The sequence below is a fragment of the Lissotriton helveticus genome, chromosome 1_1, assembly GCF_964261635.1.
Source record: "Lissotriton helveticus chromosome 1_1, aLisHel1.1, whole genome shotgun sequence".
Lineage (NCBI taxonomy): Eukaryota > Metazoa > Chordata > Amphibia > Caudata > Salamandridae > Lissotriton > Lissotriton helveticus.
The window spans coordinates 484,366,619-484,390,594 of NC_136057.1; the positions used below are offsets into that span (position 1 = coordinate 484,366,619).

General features: G+C 46.1%; 1 protein-coding gene across 1 annotated transcript in view; it reads right to left on the reverse strand.

Annotated features, from left to right (window-relative positions):
• ZFC3H1 (zinc finger C3H1-type containing) overlaps nt 1–23,976 on the reverse strand; it is an 830,061-nt gene that overhangs the window by 85,487 nt on the left and 720,598 nt on the right. The window contains exon 31 of the mRNA XM_078673923.1: nt 6,598–6,698. Coding sequence (XP_078530049.1) covers nt 6,598–6,698 — 101 coding nt within the window. The remainder of the gene's footprint in view (nt 1–6,597; nt 6,699–23,976) is intronic.

Sequence of the window (23,976 nt, forward strand, 5' to 3'; positions counted from 1 at the left end):
TTAGTATGGAGATATATCTATATCTATCTATCTATCTATCTATCTATCTATCTATATATATATATATATATATTTGCTTTCCACCTAAACTTGAGAACTACCCAGAGTTCTCTCCTTTTTTGCATAATTTATGAGTCACTCTATGCCTGAAAGGGTTTTGTTTTGATATATATATATATATCTTTTTTACCACAGGGAGTGGTATGGATATTAGTGCAAGATTGGAAGTCTGCTCCGGCATTGGAACAGACCACAAGCGGCACACTGGGAGTCACCCCAACTGAAGGCCTCTGTGGATCCTTGGGGCCACAAGGCTTGCCAGAGGGAGCAAGAGCAAAGATTTGCAACATGGTCTCTCTAAAGCCCTCAATCTGTTGAGACGTTGCAGAGTGCAATAGCATCAGTTTCAAAATTGGTGCTTTGTCAGAAAACAGGGAGAGAGGGTACGAGTCACCCTAATGTCCTTGCGGCTCCTCAAGCTAAAAATAGAGCGACTAAGACGAATCCTGCCTGGCTTTCTTGTGCTGCCACTTCGACATACTGAAGGCTTGGACTACGACAAGGACTAGTCATCGAAAAGGCCCAGAGGGCAGGAACAGGTCTGTGATCTCTGCTTCGAGCAGAAGTGGGTCTTTCACGATCCCAGATTGCCTATGGAGTCATAAGAGCACACTCCTCATGAGAACTCAAGTCATGCTCTGAACCCAAATACTTTAGGCACACTTCGTGGGGGATCTGTCGAACAGTTTTCAACAGTGCCTACGAGGCTTAAACCCTGTAGATTTAGGAGGGGATAGTTCCCTTGCACACAGAAAAAAATACACATTTGTAAGAACAAATTGTCAACTGACGTAGATGGGAGCAAAACCTGGCATACGGAGACGGGGAAAGAAACTGACAGACATTGACAGAGGGGTGGCACTTGTATGTGGTTCAATTTTCACTTTAAGCTGGAATGAAGTCAACATGGAGCTGCACGGCAAACCACCTACTGACACGTAGAAGCAATGATTAAATCTTTTGGATCCAGTATGGTGCCTGGGCATAGTCCAAAGATGATAAGTCTGCGATTAGAAGAATCCATCAGAAGAATGAGTATCCAGGAGCAGACCAGCACGACTGAGCAATCTGGCAGATCAGTTGGTGCTGAAAATGGTTTGGATCAACCTCGGTCAGGGAATTGTTACATTTTTTTTTTGGCAGAGTTTTATATAGCGCGAACTAGACCCGAACCGAATCGGGTATCAGAGCGCTTTACATAGCACCAGTTACGTTACATGAGGACACACATTCATTTTTTTTTTTTTTGTTAGGCACGGGGAGATTAAGTGATTTGCCCAGAATCACAGGATGTTTGGCGTCGTTACCGAGACTCGAATCCAGTTCCTCCAGGTCCGAGGTCGAGCGCCCTAGCCGTTAGGCCAACTCCTCTCTAAATGACAATACTGTAGGGGTTCAGGATAACCTAAATTGTAAAAACTTAAGTCATTAAGATTGCCTTGATTTACAACTTTGATAACTGCAAATTTAACAACTCTAGCGCCCTGCAAACAAATACGGAGGTGACCCAAATATAAAATCGATTCACTTTTAGGAAAAGAGTCTAAGCTACTACAATTATGGAGGTTGAGAAAAGTATCCATATAAAGAGGGGCTGCACGGAAATACCTCTTTTTGTATGGACACGCCCAGGTTTTTTGACCGATGCTGCTGGTTTGTCGACTCATGTGTACCAAGGCCTGCTAACTAGATCCCAGTGTCAGAGCCCTGACCCCAAAATATGCATGTTACATTGGCTATACCCAATCGACATAGGCTTACATACCTGTAAGTCCATAGTGTATGGGACCCAGGGTACTGAGGGCCAAGAAGTTATAATCACCCCAGGGATAGTAGCACATGTGTCACCCTGGGTGTGACAAAGGTAACAAGTCTCCTAGTCGGCCTTTGCAGACTGGAAGGGTAGTTTCAAACTGCTAGCCCAATTTTGCCCTTTAAGAGTCATGGCAAAGTCTACTGTCCCCATATGTGTAAGCCACCCCCAATGCAGGACCAACAAGTCTTAAGGCAGGGTGCAGCATATTTAATGGGAAGAATATGTAGTGCACGTGTTCTGACAGTAAAATCACAAAACTTTTTATTACTGTGGAAAGACTTCGCCGTCCGTGCAGGGTTACACGCTGACTCGGCTATACTAACTGCTGAAAGGTGCTGAATGTGGTTTAAAGGAGGCAATAGGGGCTTGCATTGGCGAGAGAGGTTATCTCTCTCCTGCAGAAAGCCAAACAGGTGTTAGCCCAAAAGGAGTGTTTAAAAGAGGAAGCCACCTTTGAAAGGCAAATGGGGAATGCCTGGGAGAGTGGCAGCCCTATTGTTTAGGCAGATTAACTGGCAACAGGAAAAGAGGGTAAACCCCTTTTAAAACCATTTTTTCAGAGGCCACAACTCTGGGTTGGGCTGAGGAGCACGGGACGCAGAGAGATGGGTACTGCATCTTGGAAGTGGCAGACTGGTGCATCTGAGGGTTGCCAGATGCCACATGTCCCAGGAAGTGGTCATCAGGAAGGAGGAAACCTGGTAGTCAAATAACTGCCAAACACATCCTACCCTGAGGGCATTTTCTGTTCATAAATAGGACACAGCTAGCACCCAGATCTCAACCGAAGGAGGGCTGCCCTACTGCATTAAGTTCCTAGTGAAGAGAGGCTGCACAGACATGGACTGCACCTGTTGGCTAGCAAAGTAGGGGGGGCAGTGCCTGCTGTGTCCTTCTGAAGGAAAAGTCCTATCAATAGCTTAGTCAGAGCAAAGAGAATCCCAGGGTCAGCCAAATCACGTGTTTGCAGTACAGGAACACAACTGCTGAAGAAGGCTGTAAAGGGCGAGTGGTAGCCCAGATTCCAGGATTGTCACTCACTGCTGTTGTGCAGCACCATGGACCAGGACTTGTTGTTTAGAAGTTACCCCCAAGTCTGTTGGACCCAGAAGAGTAGTCTGAGTGCAGCTTGTTCATCCAGAAGGCAAGCTACAGGCCAGAGAAGGATTTGGATGAGACAGCGACATCAGGCGACTGGACTTCGGCCACACCACAGAGGACCTTGTGGCTGTTTTGGCATCTATTCAAGTTATCGGCAGTTAGAAGTCTGTCAAAAGAAAACGTTCCTTACCGTCGGTGACATTCTTTCTGGAAGTCTGTTAACAGGTTCCTCACCCACCCACCTAGGTTTGTGTATTGAACTCTATCCCTTAATGAGAGTCCAAGTCTAGGAATCTGCACACTGGTCAAAGCCAATTTGCTGCGGGGTCTCTGCGTTGAGGGAGGGGAGCAGACAGCCTCTCCACATCAACTGACGTACATGCGCTAGACTGGCGTAAAACAGCTTGTCTAACTCAGTTGACGTGCATGGGACTGGCACCGAAATTGGCCCCTCGTGTCATATCCGGTACACAACACTGTTAGTGCAGATCTACACGGTGCCCCTGCCCGGCGAGCAGAGGAACTGCAGAAAATTTAAGGATCCAGTCTGATATCTGGAGAATATTCTCAACAGTATCCGGAATGGCTCGAATGAAGGGGGATCATCTAAGGAGTTAGGTGTGACCTTTGGAATGTTGACAGATTTGCAAAGATGAGGAGGTTCGCAGTCGTCTGGGGGTTTTTGAAGAGGGGTGAGCCTACCTTCAACAGCCAGTCGTCTATGTAAGAATAGACCGGGAACCGTGACCTCAGAAGATATGCTGCTTCCACTGTCAAAACTTTGGTGAACACCCAAAGGGCAAGGCTAAGATCAAAAGAGTACAGCAAACAAATTGCTCCTGTCCCACCACAAACTTTAGGTAGTGCTGATGGGGCGGCATTACAGGTATATGGAAATAGGCATCCTGCAGATCCAATGTGACCATCCAATCCAGAGGGCATATAAACCTGGGCCAGAGTGAGCGTTTTGAACTGGTCATTGCAGAGGAAGGTATTGAGAGGGTGCTGGTCTAAATTAGGCCAACGTTCTCAGTACTACTTTGGCACCTGAAAGTAGTGGTGACAACAGCCATGGCCCCCTTCTAGTGCAGGCACGCTTTTGATAGCCATGTTGGCTAAAAGGACTTGCACTTTCTACCGAAAAAGAGACAGATGGTCCTCAGTCAGTAATTCTGGAGATGGTGGAAAGTGCGGCAGAGTAGCCATGTAGGGTAGGTAGTACCCCTTCTGGATAATTTGCAGGACATAATGTTGGATGTTGTAGCCAGTAAGAGTTGTTGGATCCTGCCTCCAACCAGGTGGCTGAGCTCTAATAAGGGTATGCTAAAGGAGTGTGGCACGAGGGGCTGTGAGAGTGAGAAGTAGACTGGCTGCCACCTTGCTCCAGACAATGGGGTCAGAGGGCCACAGCCTCAATTGTAAAATTGCTGGCAACCTGCTGGGGCTAGAGTGGCTGTCTGAGATACGAATGCTGAGATAACAAAAACAATAGGGTGGCTGCAGCTGGCGAGGCATGGGAGATAAGCCCAGGGGACCTGCTGTGGCCCTGCTCTTTTTGTGCTCCAGAGCAGATTCATCCCTGTCCAGAGAAGGGAGTCCCGTTAAAGGGCATGTCAATAGGGGGCGATTGGCCATTTCTTGACAACCCTGTCAACTGCAATCAGACATGGAGATGGATTGCGACACTAGTAACAATGGCTCACCCGATGTAATCTGTTGTATCCAGTCTGCAACATACTATGAATTTGACAGTCTCAGTCGTCCTTTATGGCTTGGGGTACGACAGGGCAAAGGCCTTCCAAGATGCCTGGCAGGACTTGAGCAACCGAGCAGAGGGTGAGGAAAAAGTGGGCTAGCAAGCAACTGGCATTGACAAACTAAAGGCCAAATTAGTGGAAGAAAATACACTCTTCCCAAATATCTTCACTCTCTTGGAATCCCTATCCGTGGGAATTGTCAGAAAAGAATTAGGATTTGTCAGTCTGAAGCCTGCATCATGGTCTGAGGAGAGAGGTGAGGAGACAAAATGCTGGGGTCCCTAAAGGCAGGTTGGTGGCACCTCAACTTAATGATTTACTATCTCTTCGAAAAGCAGTAGGGGTTCCATAGTGGTTTACCCCTGCTGGAGTACTTCGGTCAGGACATTGGTTTTGACATCTATGGTGGAGAGCTGGAGGTCAAGAACCTTGGCTGCCATCACATGGCCGTTGGAAAAGAAGCATTTTTTCTAAGTGACAGAACCAGATGGTTAGACAATGCGGATTCAGGAGAGGAGTCAAGATCACAGGAATCGGATGTCAACATACCAGTTTTCTTTGTGATATTGTAGGCCAATTTCCTCTCTAGCAGTCATTATTTGAATCCACCACAAACAACAAATATTTGCAGAGGAGGGACGCTAAATGTATCAGATGGAGAAGGTATCTGTTCAAGAGTAAACAAACATGGCCTCCTTCGAGGTCAGAGAGCACAATGGGCACTTTGGTGTCTGGTGTGAGTGGAGTGAGCATTGGCGCCTATGGAACCGGATGGATTCTGGTATTGTGGAACTCTTGGATATCTCTTGGTGTCAAAGACGGCCCACAAACTCTGGTTGTGCCGGATCGGATCGAGCTACAGGATTGGCTTCAACATTGATCGACTTTGGGAGCGAGAGATCAAGAGGTATTCAGGAGTAAGAGTGTTGGGAAGAGGCCAGAATCTTGCTAGGATTTTTTTGTTTTTCCTTTGACTTACCTGAAAATTTAGAGTATGACGATCAACCGCTAGATCGACTCCAACTTCTGGACCAGGAGAGTTAAAGAGATCGACCCTTGGACCAATCATTACATGGCTTGGCAACAGTGTTTCACCTGACGGTCCTGCATGGCCTTTGCGTTCATCAATGCGCAGTCACTGCAGGCCTTGGAGTTGTAACTCGACCCCAGGCACCACAAGCAAACGGGATGATGATTTGTCACAGCCATTTGCTTGCAAAAGATCTTTCATGGTTTAAAACCGGTCATTTTGGGAGGTGATTTTTCCCTTGCACACTGTAAATTGTGAGGCGACGGTCTCAAAGAGGTAGCTAATGATCTGTGTCTGGTGGTGAGGAAAGAAAGTAGCCAGCATGGCGAATATTCAATAGGAGAGAAATTTGTGATTAGAAGTTTACAAGCTTAGCACAGCTTAATAAATCCTGTAGTTTCAGTGGGAAACTAAAATGTATACTGTCAAAATGATGTGTGTGAAATCAGTAAAAACAATGCCACATTTAGGAGCAGAGTTCCAGATTCATATCAAAGCGCGTGGAAAAAGAGGAGCCGACTTTGGCACCCAGGGATGAAGCCTAGATCCAAGCTATGTGTAGTCACTTCCAGAGATGCCACAGAGTCAGGCAGCGCCACCTATCGATCATCGGGAACTAGTGGAAAGAAAAAATTTACTGAACCTGTCTAGCTCTTTAGAAGATTCCAAAGGTGAGGATTCTGCAATTCGATCAAAAATATAATTTTTATTGTTTGACATTTCAGCTTTCAAATACATTTCTAGAGAAAAGGAATTACAGAGTTTGCTCGGAAATATATACTATTAACAATCTACTACCAAAACACAAATATATTGTTTCTCTTGATTCTTACCTTAGAGCCAGTCCAGGATTAGAAGGCATCATGGAACATAACCTTTCCAATGTTTTGGAATGTTGAGACCTTGGAATGCAGCTCAAATAAAAGAAAATAACCTGCAAAATATAAATTATAATAATGTGTGTAATTTAAAGTTTGTTTGCTCACTAGAACAACTGACTTCCCCTTAATAAAGCTCTTTTCGAATGATACTTTAACCACTGATTCCCAACCTTTAAAATATTCCACAGGCGCCAGACTAGATCCAGAAATGTTCAAAGAAATGCTCTTGCATGCTGCTAGGTGGAACCGTGCAGCTTTGCATTGAGTTCTTTCTGCCCCGGAAGTGATGGAAAGGAGCCGCATACAAGCAACACCGCTGCACACCATCTGTTTCATACTCTACTCTTTCTGCACCCTCAGATGCAGGCCAGAAAAACAATTGGTAGTACCAATGTGCAGATCTCCAATTTGGGACATTTTTAGATTTGCGGGAGAGACCACTCCACAGTAAAAAAAGGTGGGTGGGCAGTAAGGATTAGTTACTTACCTGTAATCCTAGTTCTCTTCCAGGGGTATACTCATTAAAGTCATAAGCACTGAATTATCTCCGCCCATGAGCGGGAACCCGGAACACATAACAATATACATATATATGTGTAAATATATCAAAAAGTACATTGTACTAAAATAATTATACACATATACATGTATAACAACCATAATATGCAGCCTAACATATACACATAGGCTAATAAAGCCAACCTTACACACGTTCTGAAGCATGAAAATATGCTAAATATAAATGCAATAAACAGGCATGAGCCCAAAATGCATTTCATAACCATGAAAAACTTTTATTTTCATCAAAGAACCTGTTGTAAACAGTTATTAGCCTAAAAGGCTGCATATGAAAAATTGTCTGTGTACAGAAAATCAGACTGGCACCCTGCCTTTAAGGCCCCAGAGAATCTGCACACTTTGCCTTTAAGGCCTCTAGGAGAACTCTGTTCCCATCATGCACCACAGGTGACAGTTAGGTCAGTTCTTTTGTACGGTACAGTAAACTTTTAGCAGGAATCTGCACTTAAAAACTTCATAATACATATTGAAAAAACTTCAATGCTACTGCTCGCCCGGGGAGGCGGGAGGGTGCTTATGACTTTAATGAGTATACCCCTGGAAGAGAACTAGGATTACAGGTAACTAATCCTTCTCTTCCAGGGGATACTCATTAATAGTCATAAGCACTGAATAGAGTAGCAAGCTCATACCCACTAGAAGCGGGCGAACAGATAAATGCATAGATGCACTTTTAACAACACAGTGTTTAACTAGAAACAGCAAACAAATTTCTGAGTGATGCTTGCCCCACTTGTGCATCAACCTGCGCATCAGAATCCAAGCAGTAATGACGTGTAAACGTATGCACTGAACGCCAAGTAGCTGCTTTACATATCTCTGACATAGCCACATTCCTAAGGAGAGCCGTGGTAGCAGCTTTCCCTCTCGTAGAATGAGCCCTAGGTCTACCTGATAAAGACTTGTGGGCTAGCTGATAAGCCAGTAAGATACATGACACTATCCATCTAGAAATGGATCTCTTGAATGCTGCCAAACCAGTATTCGTAGGACCATAGTTCACAAACAAACGGTCCGTGTGTCTCAACGACTTTGTTTTATCTAAGTAAAATTTCAAAACCCTCTTTAGATCCAATGAATGCAAAGTCCGCTCAGCCGGACTCGAAGGGTTTGGAAAGAAAGTAGGCAATGTTATGGATTGGTTCACATGAAAATCCGACACCACCTTTGGTAGAAAAGCAGGATGAGTCCTAAGCACCACTCTGTTTCCATGAAAAACTGTGTATGGTTCCTTGCAACACAGAGCCTGAATCTCGCTCACTCTACGAGCAGAAGTGATGGCTACCAGGAATGCTACCTTCCAAGATAAGTGTTGCTTTATGTATGGGCTCAAATGGTGGACCCATCAACTTAGTCAATACCACATTAAGCTCCCAAGGTGGAGAAGGAGACCTGACTGGAGGAAAAACCTTCCTTAACCCTTCTAGAAAATCCTTCACCACAGGCATCCGAAAAAACGATATCTGTGTAGGCGATTTTCTATAAGCCGTTATTGCAGCAAGATGGACCTTGATAGAACTAAACTGCAAACCAGACTCAGCAAGGTAAAGAAGATAAGGCAAGATCACCTGTTCTTGACCATGAATAGGATCAAGACCTTTACTCTGACACCAGAGGTAAAAGCGTTTCCACTTAAATCCGTAGGATTGTCTTGTAGAAGGCCGCTTTGCCTCCTTAAGAATGTTCATACACTCCGGATTCAGCTGTAAATGTCCGTACTGGATGACTTCAGGAGCCATGCTGCCAAGCGCAGGGAGGGCAGATTCGGGTGAAACACTCGCCCCTGCTGCTTGGACAGAAGATCCGGGCGACAAGGCAATCTCCTGTGTGGCCTGATGGACAACTGGAGGAGATCTGGGAACCACCACTGGCGTGGCCACTCCGGGCAAATCAGTATCATTCTGGAGTTGGTCTTGTACATGCGGTTGATCACTGCTGGTATCAACGGTGTCGGTGGAAAGGCGTACAGCCAATTTTGACACCAGTCTATCAAAAGGGCATTCCCTTGAGACCCTTTCTGGGAAAACCTGGACGTGAAGACGGGGCATTTTGCGTTTGCCGCGTCTGCGAACAGATCGATGTCTGGTGTTCCCCAAGCCTGGAAAATGCTGTGCGCGACGTCTTCGTTGAGAACCCAGTCGTGCGCTTCGACGAAGTCTCGGCTGAGGCCGTCCGCCTCTGAGTTGAGACTTCCTGGTAGGTGAACTGCTGTTATGGACAGGTCCCTTGCAAGTAACCAATGCCAGATGGTCTGGGCTTCTATGGACAGAGTGCTGGATCTGGTACCCCCCTGCTTGTTTAGATAATACATTGTTGTGGTATTGTCTGTTTGTACCAGAAGGGACCGAGTCTGTAGAGATGGAGCCAGAGACTTGAGAGCAAGATGGACCGCTCTGAGTTCGAGTAGATTGATGTGATATCCTTTCTCGAAGTCTGACCATAGCCCTTGTACCTGAAGAGGGCCCATATGTGCCCCCCAACCAAGGAGAGAGGCATCTGTGATGAGAGTCTGCGTTGGTGGGTCCTGATGAAAAGGAACTCCCTTCATCAAGTGTGCCTTCTTCATCCACCACCGAATGGAATCTCTTGCCGACTGTTGGAGATGAATTAGATCCTCCCAGCGTCCCGTACTCTGTTTCCACTGATCTTCCAGACACTGCTGCAGAGGACGCATCTGCAAACGTGCGTTTGGCACGATGAATATGCATGATGCCATGGACCCCATGAGAGAGGATACTTGCCGAACTGTCGGACAAGCATACTGGAGGAGAAGCACGCACTTCGCCTTGATAGATGACCATCTCTCCTCCGAAGGACACACGTTTTCGTTTTCTGTGTCCAGCTGCGCACCCAGGTAGTGGATTTTCTGGGTGTGATTCATTATAGACTTCTTGTAGTTGACTTGCAGACCCAACTTGCAAATGAGTTGGAGGCATATCGATAGATGTTCTTCTAGTAGCGATGGGGATGAACTCTTCAGAAGCCAGTCGTCTAAGTACGGATATATGAAAATCTGTCTCTTTCGAAGACAAGCTGCCACTACCTCCATACATTTTGAAAATGTTCTGGGAGCTGATCTCAGGCCAAAAGGGAGTACTGAGTACTGGTAATGATGAACCCCTACTTGGAACCTGAGGAACTTGCGATGCTTTCTGGATACCGGAATATGAAAGTACGCATCTTTCAGATCGATGGAGCACATCCAATCCCCTTGGTGTAATTGAGGGAAAATCTGATTAAGAGCCAGCATTCGAAATTTCTCCTTCCGAATGAATTTGTTCAATACTCTCAGATCCAGAATGGGTCTGAACTCCGTAGCTGGACCTTTTTTCTGTACGAGAAAAAAATCGAGAGTACAGGCCTTGACCTCTCTGTGGAGATGGTACTGGTTCTATGGCGTTCTTCTTCAGAAGGACGTTCGCTTCCTGCTGCAAGCGCCTTATATTCCACTGAACCATCCTTAAGGGGCGAATGAAAGGAGGGGGCTTCTAGAATCTCAAAAGGTACCCGCTCTGAATAATACTCAGCACCCATCTGTCCTTTGTGATTTGCTTCCACTCGTCCAGATACCACACAATACTTCCTCCAACCGGAGTGGCACACGGTTGTGGAGGAAGCATCCGTTCATTGCTTTTGAGGCTGCTTGGTAGCAGAGGATTGCTGCCTGTTTCCATTGCCTCTGCCTCGCCCAGGTCGTCGCTGTTGAAATTACGACCTCTGCTGATTCTGGCCTTGATTTTGCGAGGACTAATTCGACTGTTGGCCCGGCCCCTCTGCTGAAAAGATCTTTTGTCAAAGGGACGAAAATTACCCCGACGTCGAAATTCTGTTTTCTTTTCAAGACCGACAGCTTTCAGGGTGTCCAACTCCACTTTCATTTTAGACATTTCGTCGTCAGCGTGAGAGCCAAATAGATTCGAACCATTGAAAGGTAAATTCACCATCTTTATCTGCGCCTCTGGCTTAAGTCCCGTAAGGCGATGCTAAGCCGTACGTCTAGCACAAACACCATGTGCATAACCATGAGCTGACAGATCCGCCGCATCAGCAGCCGCACTAATACTCTGGTTAGCCACCAATCCTCCTTCTTCCACTATTTCCAGGAAGTCTTTCTGATCCTCCTTAGGGAGTTTATCTGCAAAACGAGTCACTGAGTCCCAGAGCAGACGATCATAGCGACCCAATAAGGCTGACGCACTGGCCACTCTCATGACCGAACCTGAGGTGTTGCACATTCCTCTCCCCAAGGAATCCATACTCTTACTATCCTTTTCAGGTGGAGCAGAAGAGGTAGATGCCGCAGAATGTGCTTTTCTGACTGCCGCCACAATAAGTGAATCTGGAGGAGGGTCAGAACGCAAAAATAAAGGATCCTCTGCTGGAGCCCTGTACTTCTTAGCAATCCTAGAAGGACCAGAACCCACCGTGGCCAGAGTTAAGAAAGTTCTCATTGCTGGTTCTATTAATCCGGGCACTAACGGCAGAAGAGGTCTACCAGTCGTCTTGTGATGTAGGGTTTCAAAGATGACTGACGTTGCTATTTGAGGAACTGCCATCTTGATCTTGAACTTATTCGCCCCACGACACAACACATTAAATGTGCCCAAATCATCCACTGGAGACACTCTGGAAGGGGGAGTAGATGAGATTGTGGGAGAATAGTCTCTATAGGAAGATCTTAAAGAAGACTTCGAAGACGTAGAAGATGAGGAAGGAGACCTACTCCGCCTCGGAGGAGTTGCCGATCGCTGCCTCATTCGCTCCCGTGAATGTGATTTCTCTCTCACTAAGGACCTAGAGCGTGATCTTCTATGCAGCTCCGTCTGAGGGACCAGAGCCCTCATCCCCATCAGTCCTGCATCTGGACGCATTTTCCAATGTCTCAGGCTTTCCAGCCACCTCGGAGACAAGTTACTAGGCCGCCCTACACGCTCAGGTGAAGCCTCAGGTGACACCTGCACAATATTCAGTCCAGTGGAAGACTTGGAGGCTCTGGAAACTACACTGTGCTCAGAAAACAATGAGCCAGATGGAGTCCGTTGTCTGGGCACCAATTGTCTATCATCCGACACCTGTTCTGAGGTTGAGCCCGAATGAGCCACCACAGACGAGTCCTGGTGCACTACCTCTTGTCCCACCGCAGACCTGTCGTCTTGCTGGTCACGCGGAGAAGACAAATGTTCTGGACTGATGTCTGACCTCGACAAAGACCTAATTGAGGTCCGAGAGGCAGGTCTGGATAGTCTCGACGCCGACCCATGTTCGGGTGGGGGAGACCGAGACACTCCATGCTTCGAGCCTAAAGCAGACTTCGACATCGACCTATGTCGCGATGGAGACCTTGATCTTCTCTTTTTAGGTCTCGACGTCGACTCCTTCGACGTCGTCCTTTCTCTCGACGTCGACACCTTCTTCAAAGACGTCGTAAGTCTCTATCTCGACCTCGGTCTCTCCTTCGACGTCGAAACTTTCCTCGACGTCGACACACCATCCTTCGACGTCGACACACCATCCTTCGACGTCGACACACCATCCTTTGACGTCGACACACCATCCTTCGACGTCGACACACCATCCTTCGACGTCGACACACCATCCTTCGACGTCGACACACCATCCTTCGACGTCGACACACCATCCTTCGACGTCGACACCTTCGTCGTCGGACGCCTCTCTTCTCTCGACGTCGACTTCTCACGAGCCTTCGACGTCGGACATGGCACCCCCGACGTCATCTTTACAGCAATCGACACCAGATGTCTCGACGTCGAAAGAGATTTCGACGGCGAACGTCTCGACGTCGACAATGTCTTTTTTGACGGCGACGCTCCCTGGAGTCGAGTTTTCTTAGATCTACCTTCTGGAGACGCTGATCTTCGACGTTTAGGATGAGAAGATGGCTTGGAAGAGGAGAATAAGCCCTTGGAACTCTTCTCACCATGGTTTTCTCTCTCCAGAAGGCCCAGCAACCTCATTTTCTCCCTTTCTCTTAAAGTTCTACTAGAAAGGTTGAGGCAGTGATAACAATCCTCCACCTTATGAGAAGCTGGAAGACACCACACAAACAGAGTGTGGATCCGTTTTTGACATCTTCTTCCCACAGGAAGGACATTTGTAAAATAAAGGTGGCATTCTGACTAAAAAATACCAACAGTTAGTCAGAACAAGATAGAAAACTCCACCAAAATATTCTTTTGTCAAAAAAAGGTAAGAAAAAACCAACTTCTGACAGAAAATACTACAAATGAGCAGAGCTCAAGTTCCAGGTTCCTCACAGAACAAGCCGGAAAAAAGAACTGACCTGTCACCTGTGGTGCATGATGGGAACAGAGTTCTCCTAGAGGCCTTAAAGGCAAAGTGTGCAGATTCTCTGGGGCCTTAAAGGCAGGGTGCCAGTCTGATTTTCTGTACACAGACAATTTTTCATATGCAGCCTTTTAGGCTAATAACTGTTTACAACAGGTTCTTTGATGAAAATAAAAGTTTTTCATGGTTATGAAATGCATTTTGGGCTCATGCCTGTTTATTGCATTTATATTTAGCATATTTTCATGCTTCAGAACGTGTGTAAGGTTGGCTTTATTAGCCTATGTGTATGTTAGGCTGCATATTATGGTTGTTATACATGTATATGTGTATAATTATTTTAGTACAATGTACTTTTTGATATATTTACACATATATATGTATATTGTTATGCGTTCCGGGTTCCCGCTCATGGGCGGAGATAATTCAGTGCTTATGACTATTAATGAGTATCCCCTGGAAGAGAAAGGTTAAGTTACTTACCTGTAATCCTAGTTCTCTTCCAGGGATATACTCTTCAAAATCATAAGCACTGAATAGTCCCACCCACGTGCGGGGACCTCGGAGCATATGTAAAATAAGGAAAATGATACTTACCATTATGCATCTGTTCTTGGCATGTAGGGCTGCAGAACCACACACTATTGCATTAGATCACTATCTGGTGGTGGGCCTGGATGAATACACTTTGTTGTGGTCTTGGAAGAGTCTTTGTCTGTTGGATGACTCCTCCCTTAGATCATAGTGCGCATGGGCATCGACTCCATCTTCAGATTGTTTTCGCCATTGGGCATGAGTTGTATAAGTACATATAGAGATGACCAAGTATTGTGCATCTAAATAAGATAATAATGGAACAGACACAGGTAGCCGGGGAGGCGGGTGGGCGTGTGTGGTTCTGCAGCCCTACATGCAAAGAACAGATGCATACTGGTAAGTAGCATTTTCCGTTCGAGGTATATGGGCTGCAGACCACACACTATTGCATAGTTTGCACATCAGTTTCTCCCTTCGCGGCGACCACCCGCGTCTGTTGCAGTAGTTTGAAATATTGTTTGGAGTACAGCCTGGCCCACACTTGCTTGTTGTTTTGCTGCACATCTACACAGTAGTGTTTTGTAAATGTGTGCGGAGTAGACCATGTAGCTGCTTTACAGAGGTCATCTAATGGTATGTTCCCTAGGAATGCCATAGATGCCCCTAATTTACGGGTAGAATGAGCCCTAGGGGGAATGGATAGAGTGCGTTTTGGTTTTTGATAACAAATTTGAATGCATTTAACAATCCATCTTGCAATGCCTGATTTTGAAATTGGATTTCACTTATGTGGAGGAGAAAAAGACACAAACAGTTGTTTTGTTTTACGAAAAGGTTTCGTCCTATCAATGTAGTAAAGAAGCGCTCTTTTTACATCTAATGTATGTAGAGCTCTTTCTGCCACGGTTTGTGGTTGGGGAAAAAATACTGGCAACTCAATAGATTGGCAATACTACGACAAGGGTATAGGGCAATAAAATGACTGCACTACAACCACTATCTTCCGGTCTGGTTATGTTTGTGGGTGCCAGAAACCTAAAGCCATATACCCCTAGGCTTCCAAAGTCAATGCCCTAAGGCACTTTTTACAATACACCACAATGGTTCAGCACACCATACGATGCGCACCATCAACTCGAGGCAGTGACCGAGGGAAGACGTAGACGCCGCAACTACCTATGGTGACCACATATATCACCGGAATTGGATATAAATAATGATGCCATTCCATTACGTTTCCGTCCTATCAAAATCCATCTGAGAAGAACAGACTAATGTATTTTAAAATCAGGCTATCCATGCCACTTATTTGAAGAAATGCCTCGAGAAAAAGCCTTGGAATGATTAATCCATGATCCACTCTTTGATACCTTTCGCCCTGAAGACGTCCTTCGGACGAAACGCATTGGCTACTTGTATGTGAAGATCTTTTGGAATAAAAGCAAGAAAAGAAAACTCTATGGCCTACTGATATCATTGATTTGATCGAAACTGTTACTGTATTTTGTATGGTGTGCTCAACTCAATAGATTGATTGAGAAGGAAATGTGAAATGGCCTTTGGCAGAAACTTTGGATTTGAACCACTTTATGATGATGAAGTTGTACAAGTTGTACTTGGATTGTTAATGCTTGTATCTCACTTACTCTTCTAAGTGAAGTAACCGCTGCTAAAAAAAAGCAACTTTCCATGTAAGGAACTGAAATTCACACTTATGTAATGGTTCGAAAAGAGGACCCATAAGTGTTGTGAGGACAACATTTAAGTTCCACACTGGAGAAGGTGGTTTTCTGGGAGGAATTATTATTTTACGTCCTTCCATAAATGCTTTGATTGCAGGTACTCTAAACAATGACAAATGTTGTCTGTTTTGAAGATCTGCTGCTAGAGCAGCAAGATGTAACCTGATTGAGGAATACGCTAAGTTAGATCCTTACAGATGTAACAGATAGCATATAATGTTTTGTATGGAAACATCTAAGGGATTGATTTTATTTGTACAATATACAACAAACCTTTTCCACTTTGCTGCATAACATGCTCTAGTGGTAGGGCATCTTGCTTCTTTTATGACATACATACAATCAGGTGGTAAATTTAGATATCCAAATTCTAAGACCTTGGGAGCCAATTCGCTAGATTAAGCTGCATTGGGTCTGGATGCATAATCTCTCCATGGTTCTGTTTTAGTAGATGTGGAGAGAGTTTTAGTTTGTGATGTGGTACTACTGACATCTCAAGTAGCGTGGTGTACCAGGGTTGTCTTGCCCACATTGGTGCTATGAGAATCAATGTGAGAGAATGTTGCTGTAGCTTGCGTACCTCTAATGGAATTAGTGGGAGAGACGGACCAGTTCATCCATACCGCATTGCCTTTGGATAGTGGGTGTGGGTATCTGGCGGCGAAGCTTGGGCATTTGGAGTTGTGGTTTGTAGCAAACAGATCTATTTCTGGTTGACCCCACTTTTGAAAAAAATTCTGAAGAACTTGATGATGAAGTTTCCATTTGTGTATCTGTTGTCTTTGATGACTTAACAGATCTGCAACTGGATTGTGAACTCCTGGTATTTGTTCTGCTAATAAAAAAATGGTTTGAGGAATGGCCATCTCCATATGCTCTATGCCAACCGGGAGAGCTGTAGGGAGTGTTTTCCTCCTTGTTTTTTAATGTAATACATTGCTGTCATATTGTCCGTCCGGACTAGTACAGCTTTGTTTGATAGGTAATGCTGAAACTATTTTAGAGCTGGAAAAATCGCTAGCAACTCCAGATGATTTATGTGGAGTAGTTTTTGTTGCATTGTCCATGTACCCTGTACTGTGTGGTTTTGTAAATGCGCTCCCCATCCTGTGAGAGATGAGTCTGTGGTTAGTATTATCTGTGGAACAGGTTCTATAAACGGCTGGCCTTTGGAAAGGTTCTTGGTGTTCCACCATTGCAGTGAGCGATATGTCCGGTCGTCTACCACCACCAGATCTGTTATTTGTTGCTGAGCCGGATTCCACTGACTTGCCAAGCACTCTTGAAGGGGGCACATTTGTAGTCTTGCATATGGCACTATGAAAATGCAAGATGCCATCATTCCTATTAGTTGCATGAACACTCGAGCTGGTAGTGAGTGTTGTGGCTGGAATCTTTTGATCCTGCATAGTTTGCATTCTTGTTGGTTTGGGGTACGCTATTGCCTTGGAGGTATCTACTGTGGCACCCAGATACTGCTGAGACCGGGATGGTTGGAGATGGCACTTCTTTTGATTTACTGTGAATCCCAGTTTGTGTAGCAGGCATATTGTTTGATGCGGGTGCTGTACACATTGGTCCAGATATGATAAGACATGAATGTTGTCCCTTCTTAAGTGCGCTGCTACTACTGCTAAACACTGTGAACACTCGAGGTGCTATAGTTACTCCGAAAGGGAGTACCTTGAATTGGTAATGTTGACCTTCTAGAATGAACCTTAGGTACTTTCTGTGCGATTGATGTATGGGAATGTGGAAGTAGGCGTCCTGGAGATCTAATGTGGCAAGGAAGTCTCCCTTCTTTAGCAACGGTAGAACCTGTTGTAGTGTGACCATATGAAAGTGGTCTGATTGTATGTACAGGGTTAGGTGCCTTAGACCTAAAATAGAATTGGAGGGACCTGTCCTTTTTGGGTATGAGAAAGTAAGGGGAATAAACTCCTGTGTTTTGATGTTGTTTTGGGACTGGTTTTATTGCATTCTTTTGCAGTAGAGATTCCACCTCTTGCCTTAACACTATGAGGTGTTCCTGTGACATGGGACGCTGTCTGGGTGGTATTGTTGGAGGAGTGAAAGTGAGTTCCAGGCAATAACCTGACTGAATTATTTGTCTTACCCACCTGTCCGTGGTGGTGGAGTTCCAGACAGGTAGGAACTGTTGTAACCTCCCCCCCGACAGGAATGGAATGGTCTGGGGGGATGGAAGGGAAGTCACTGTTTGGGAGTAGAGATGTTGCTATTGTTGTTTCCTCTACCTCTACCCTTATTGTTCTTTCCTTTATAACCTTCTCTATAATTTATTTTAAAACGCCCAACCAAACCTCGCCTAGTAAAGGATGAGGAGGTATTGTCGGTTTGGAAACCCTAGAGGCGCCCCTATATGAGAAGCGACGAAAGGAAGGTCTATGGGCTTGTGTTTGTAAAGCTCCCATGGATTTTGCCGTGTCTATCTTTTTTCATCTTTTCTAGTGCACTATCAACTGATGGACTGAAAAGATGTTGTTGGTCAAATGGTTGGTTTAAGATACTGGCTTGTTCTTCTGGTTTAAACCCAGAGATGCGTAACCATGCATGTCTACGCAACAAAAGCCCTGTATTTATTGCTTTAGAACCTGTTGTCTGCGAGTTAGCTCTTTTTCTCGCATTGGACATTACTTGAGTCCAATGGCAACTGTCCTTTAATGTATGCTGGATCAGTTGGGGCCGCTTTGTACTTTTCTAGTCTGGGGCAAATTACCCTTGCTCTGACTGGGTCTTTAAATATTTCAGGTACATGTCTTACCACTCCACTAAGTATTGGAAGTGTGGTTGTGGTCTAATGTGATGATATTAGTGTGTCCATTAGGAAGTCTTCTTCCATTGTATCTGTGTGTAGGTCTACCCCAGGGAAAGTGGCTGCTCTATGAATGAGCTTCCTAAAACCCAATAGTGTCATCTGGGGGAGATGGTCTAGACGGGTATACATCATCTTGTGGCAGATCTGGTGCATTATAATCTTCCCATGGGTCACCTGATGGCCCAGGAATATCATCTGGGTCATTAATGTCATCCATGTTATGTTCACTTTGTATGTCCTGTGAGCAACTATCCCCATCATCCTCATCTTGTGGTATGAGACTATGTGTACTAGATGGTGAATGTACAGGAGTAATATCTACTGGTTCTTCTACTTCTGGTGAAGGAATCCTCATTGGTGAAGTTTGAGCATGCTTTTTTAGAGGAACTGGCAGTGTTTTAGGATAGTCCATTTTCCTCTTTTGAGGCACTGAAGTGATATGTCCAGTCTTGGGATTAATATGAAGAGTTTTTTTGCTTTGGATCATGTTTAAAAAGCTTTTCTACTGGCAAATCTCTTTGGCGCCGATTTGTATGGTATGGGCCGAAATTCTTAGGTTTAACAGTGTCCATTGTCTTTGGAGCAGGTTTTGGTTCCGAAGACTTTTTCCTAGGATCCGTGCTCTTTGGATCCAGAGTTTTTGTTCCAAGGAGTACGTTTAGACTCATCTACCTTCGGAGCCGAAGTATGTTTCGGTACCGGAACCTTCTTCGGGTCGACTTTTTTCGGTACCGGGGTGGTTTTTGGTTCGGTGGCTTTGGGAACTTCTTTCGGTGCTGAACTTGCTTTCGGTTCGACCACTTTTGGTACCGAAGGATGCTTTGGTGCCGGTGTTAATTTTGGCTTAAGGACCTTCTGCTTTTCGGGACCGGCAGACTGACTCGAGCCAGAGTCGACTGGAGGCTTTTTTTGTATTCTTCACTGCTGAGCCAGAAGGCGGGGCGTTGGAAGGTTTTGGTCGGTGTGCACCTGGACCCGAAGGTGGAGGTGGAATCGAAGCCTGTCCAGGTATGGTGGGGTGAACAGGGTCGACGTCTGTACTCCCGACCTGTTGACCAGCTGGAAGATTTTCATCTTCGGATTGATCCTCGACTCCGGAAGCTGAATCCTCTGCTTCAGAAGCGATGTCTTCGTGCTGCTGTTCTTCTGTGTCTACTTCAATTGGAGTCTCGTCTATGATGAGGTCTGGTGTCGACGAAGATGACTGCGCCATCACTCTTTGAGCTCGACCGTCCCGGATTGTTTTCTTGGGCCGGAACGAAGCGAAGGCCTAACAGTCTCATCTCCAGAGAACACGAGAGTCAAGCAGAGATTGCAAACCTCATGAAGATCGGTGTGAGGGAATTTGTGTCCACACCGGGGGCACTTCTTTAAGGGTGTTTTTTCCATGAGCCAAAGGCCGAATGGCGCAGTTGGGCCAGACGGCCCCGACGAACACTGGAATCGAGAAGTGAAGCCTCTGTTCAACGCTGGTAACTGGAATCAATATAGACAACGCCGATGGTATTTTGATTTATGGATTCGAAAAGAGATCGTAACGGGACCGAACGATTAACATATGCAAGCCCGATGGCGGAAACAAAACAATCTGAAGATGGAGTTGATGCCCATGCGCACTATGATCTAAGGGATCAGTCATCCAACCGCAAATACTCTTCCAAGACAACAAAGTGTAATCATCCGGGCCCACCACCAGATGGTGATCTAATGCAATAGTGAGTGGTCTGCAGCCCATATGCCTCGAACATATATATATATTAAAAACGTAGAAGTACAAAGTAACTTCATACATATATATGTATAGAAACTGACTAATACATGAGGCCTAAAACACCAAATAAGCAAAAATTCTAAAACTGCATTGGATATCTCATTTCAAATAAATACATATCTATTTAGCATTTCTGTAACCTAGAACATGCAAGCCTTCACTGTTTAAACATAGCCTTTATTTTCAAGGAAAAAGGCAAAGTAATAGAAGGCATGTTAACCCCTTGGCTGCATAGAGAAACAACAACAGAATAAAACTAGCGCCGTGCCTTGAAGACCTTCAACACCTACATGCTCACATCATGCCACACAGGTGACCGTTAGGTAAGGTTTTTTTATGGCATATCATCATGTGTAATGATAGTAGGGAAGAGTGCTACTATAAATGGTATTGATCCAGGCAGGAGGGTAGGTTGCTTATGACTGACCACTATACCCCTGGAAGAAAACTATGATTGAATGGAAGTAACTTATCCTTCTCTTTCAGAGGATCCTCATCAATAGTTCTAAGCACTGAATAGAATAGCAAGCCCATCCCAAGAATCCTGCGGACGAATACCGGAACAGGTAATACACTCTAAGGTTAATTTACCCGAACAGGCGCCTTAAGGAGTCTTGTCCAAACTAGGCATCCCCCTGAGTGTCAGAATCTGACACTCAGGCGGATGCCCCATATGTAAAATGAGCGGCAAAAGGAGCCTCTATTAGATGGATACTTTAGCTCTCCCATAGATTTTGTCACTTCAGTGATTTTTTCATTATTTCTAAGGACTGGTCAACTACAGGACCAAACAGGTGTTCCTTATTAAAGGGGGTGTTAAAATGGATTGTTGAGCCTTGGGCTTAACCATCTAATTAATCAATCCGGGAATTGTAAATCAAGCAACTCACCCGTGAGAGTCTCATGGTTCTGGGGGGTGAGGAGTCGTCGGTAAGCAGCTGCGTTCAGTCAAAGAGACGGGTCTTGAGGGTCTTCCTGAAGATGTTCAGAGAGGGGCTGTGTGAGAAGTTGGCCTGATATGCAGTGCTCACTATTCTAGTGATCACTATGTATCAGGCCAAACAACCCTTATTGATGATTGGTTGTAAGTCAACCTTATAGACCAGCTATCCTAGTAGCATGGATACGAGCAGTCTAAGGCTAAGACTCTAGAGGGCGTGTTAAGCCAGCTGTTTTACCATCACATTACCCCTTGAACACTCGGTGAAAGGACGCCACACAAGTTGTTATGAAAATAAACAGTGTATTTATTTATAACAAGACTACCCTGGCTCTTTATGAGACAGGGAGCTAAGCACACAACAAAACTCTTAAGAAAATACTTTAAGTCGCACAATTTACACAAATGCCCGAGGGGCACGAAAAACCATATACTACAAACGTGGAATGCGAATTACTAGCAGGTAAGTAACGATTCTCAGAGGCTTTGGGATCACTAGGGTTGGACTACTGAACCTTTAGATTACTAGCAGGAGGCCTAGGGAACTCGGGTGCAGAGTGTGCACTCTCACGCGGGATGCGGGACAAAGTCTATGGAAGCTAGTAAAGACAAAGTTAGTGTTCTCGGGCGAACCAGACTAGGTAGGTCAAAAACGAAAGTGGATCTGGACCCTTGGATAGTGAGGCTATGCCGAGGCACCGAAATGCCGAAGTTACCTAGCCCAGGGGCTGCAGCTGCATAGGTCTGAAAAGACGTCGGGATACTCCGTTGACGAACCAGGAGCCTTAAGGAAAGGAGTTGCTGGCAGGCGACCAGTGAAGATTGTTCGGGTGATCCAAGCCTGGATCGAAGATAGATGACACCTGAAAGCAGAGGGGACCAAGTTCGTGACTACTAGCCAGTAGTCAGGTGGCACCAGGAGGGCACCGGATGGTAGTCACCTCGACTAGGTGAGTGGGCGACGCTGGGCTCTGTAGTCTCACGGACCAGGAGGCGTTGTCGGCGACCAGGATGGAGGTACGAGCTGTCCCACGATGGATGATGCTCTCGACGTCGCTGGACCCAGGATTGGGGCAACAAGTCTTGGCAAATTCAAGCCCACGCGGTGGACCTAAAATGGCGTCTGGAGTGGACCAGGAGGGTCCGGGGTGCTCCTCTCTTGGAAGGGAGCAAGGGCCAGTCTGGGGCAACCAGACCAGCAACAGTGATGTCGTCGGGCGTCGTTAAGAAGGCCACAAGCCAGCGGGCTAGTAGCCAAACAACGCGGTGAGCAGCAAAAAGCAGAAGGGCCCCACGCAGATCGTGGAGATGCTGGGAGGCTGAACTTCGGTGCTGGGGCTGCTCAGGGTCGGGGCTTCTCGGACCCCAAAGCACTCACCAGAGGATCCCTCGGTGGTCGTGCTGGAAAGAAGTCGTGCAGTCTTGAAGATGGCCAGTCCCTCGAGGTCTCGTCGCACCCACGGTTCTCAGCTTGGCTGTAGAGGTGGGTAGAGGTCAGAGGTGCCAGGGAAGCCGGTTCTCGTCGAGCTGGGCAGTCAGATTCCGGAGGAAGGACTTGCAGCAGACCGCAATGTTCTTAAGATGGTGCCTGCGGATGCAGGGTGACTACTCCTTAGTCACAAGGGAGAATCTTGAAGAAGAAATCTTGATGTCCTTTCGTAGAAAGTCGTGTCTTGATTCCAAACATGATCTAATTTGGAAGGGGGCCTGCTCCTACCTTTATCTTGGAAAAGGGGGCTGGCACGCGACTAAGTCCTGCCCTATGGGTGGGACCAGGAGGGGGGTGGTTACACCCCTCTCCTTTGGCGGGCTTTCCCCAGGCCAGGGGCTGGAGTGCCCCTGGAACTGGTTTCAGCCGGCCTATGCACAGTGAGCACCGGGGTGCCACTTGCAGTCACCTTCCTCTGTAGCCCTGCCTACCTGGAATACACAAAACCCTGTCTGGGACGGTGCTGGCACCGCCCCTGGCAGGAAACCCTTTGTCCTTGCCTCCTGCTCTGGGAGGACTCCCAGCAGCAGGAGGGCAGACTTGTGTCTCGGTGGCAGCATCCATTTTGTGGACGCTAAGGCTCTGTCTGACTTTAACCGGGGTTACAGGTTACATCCATGTCGTGTCCCTCTAGAAGGGTGGAATGCTAACCCCGTCGCCAGAATTGGCGAGGGGTTAGTATTCCAATTCGTATGACACCTTACTCGGCATGTTTTGATAAAGCGATACCAGAGTTGGCATATAACCGCGAGGATTATAATGCACTTAAGAGTATATGGTATGCGATATCATGGAAACGGCTAAGGGATGGATCCCGAAAGCCGCAGACAGGCTCAGCTCATGCCAGAGCACTATCTCACACGATTCCAAGCACTCTGCCTTCAGGATTGTTAAGGCCTGCCATAGGAGTGACTGATAGGAGATCTGTGTGTCCATTTAGGTTTAGATATAGGAATACTATATCTAAAGCAAAGGGTGATTATACCACCTTGCCCCAGCTGTCGTGCAGCCAGTTGTGTCAGATTTAGTTAGTCAGCCCAGGAGTGGCATAATACATGTTGCAGCCCCTGGGAGACTTCTGGGTGCACCTCAGCCCTGGGTACAGGGACTTGGAGGGCCCAGTGCCAATTC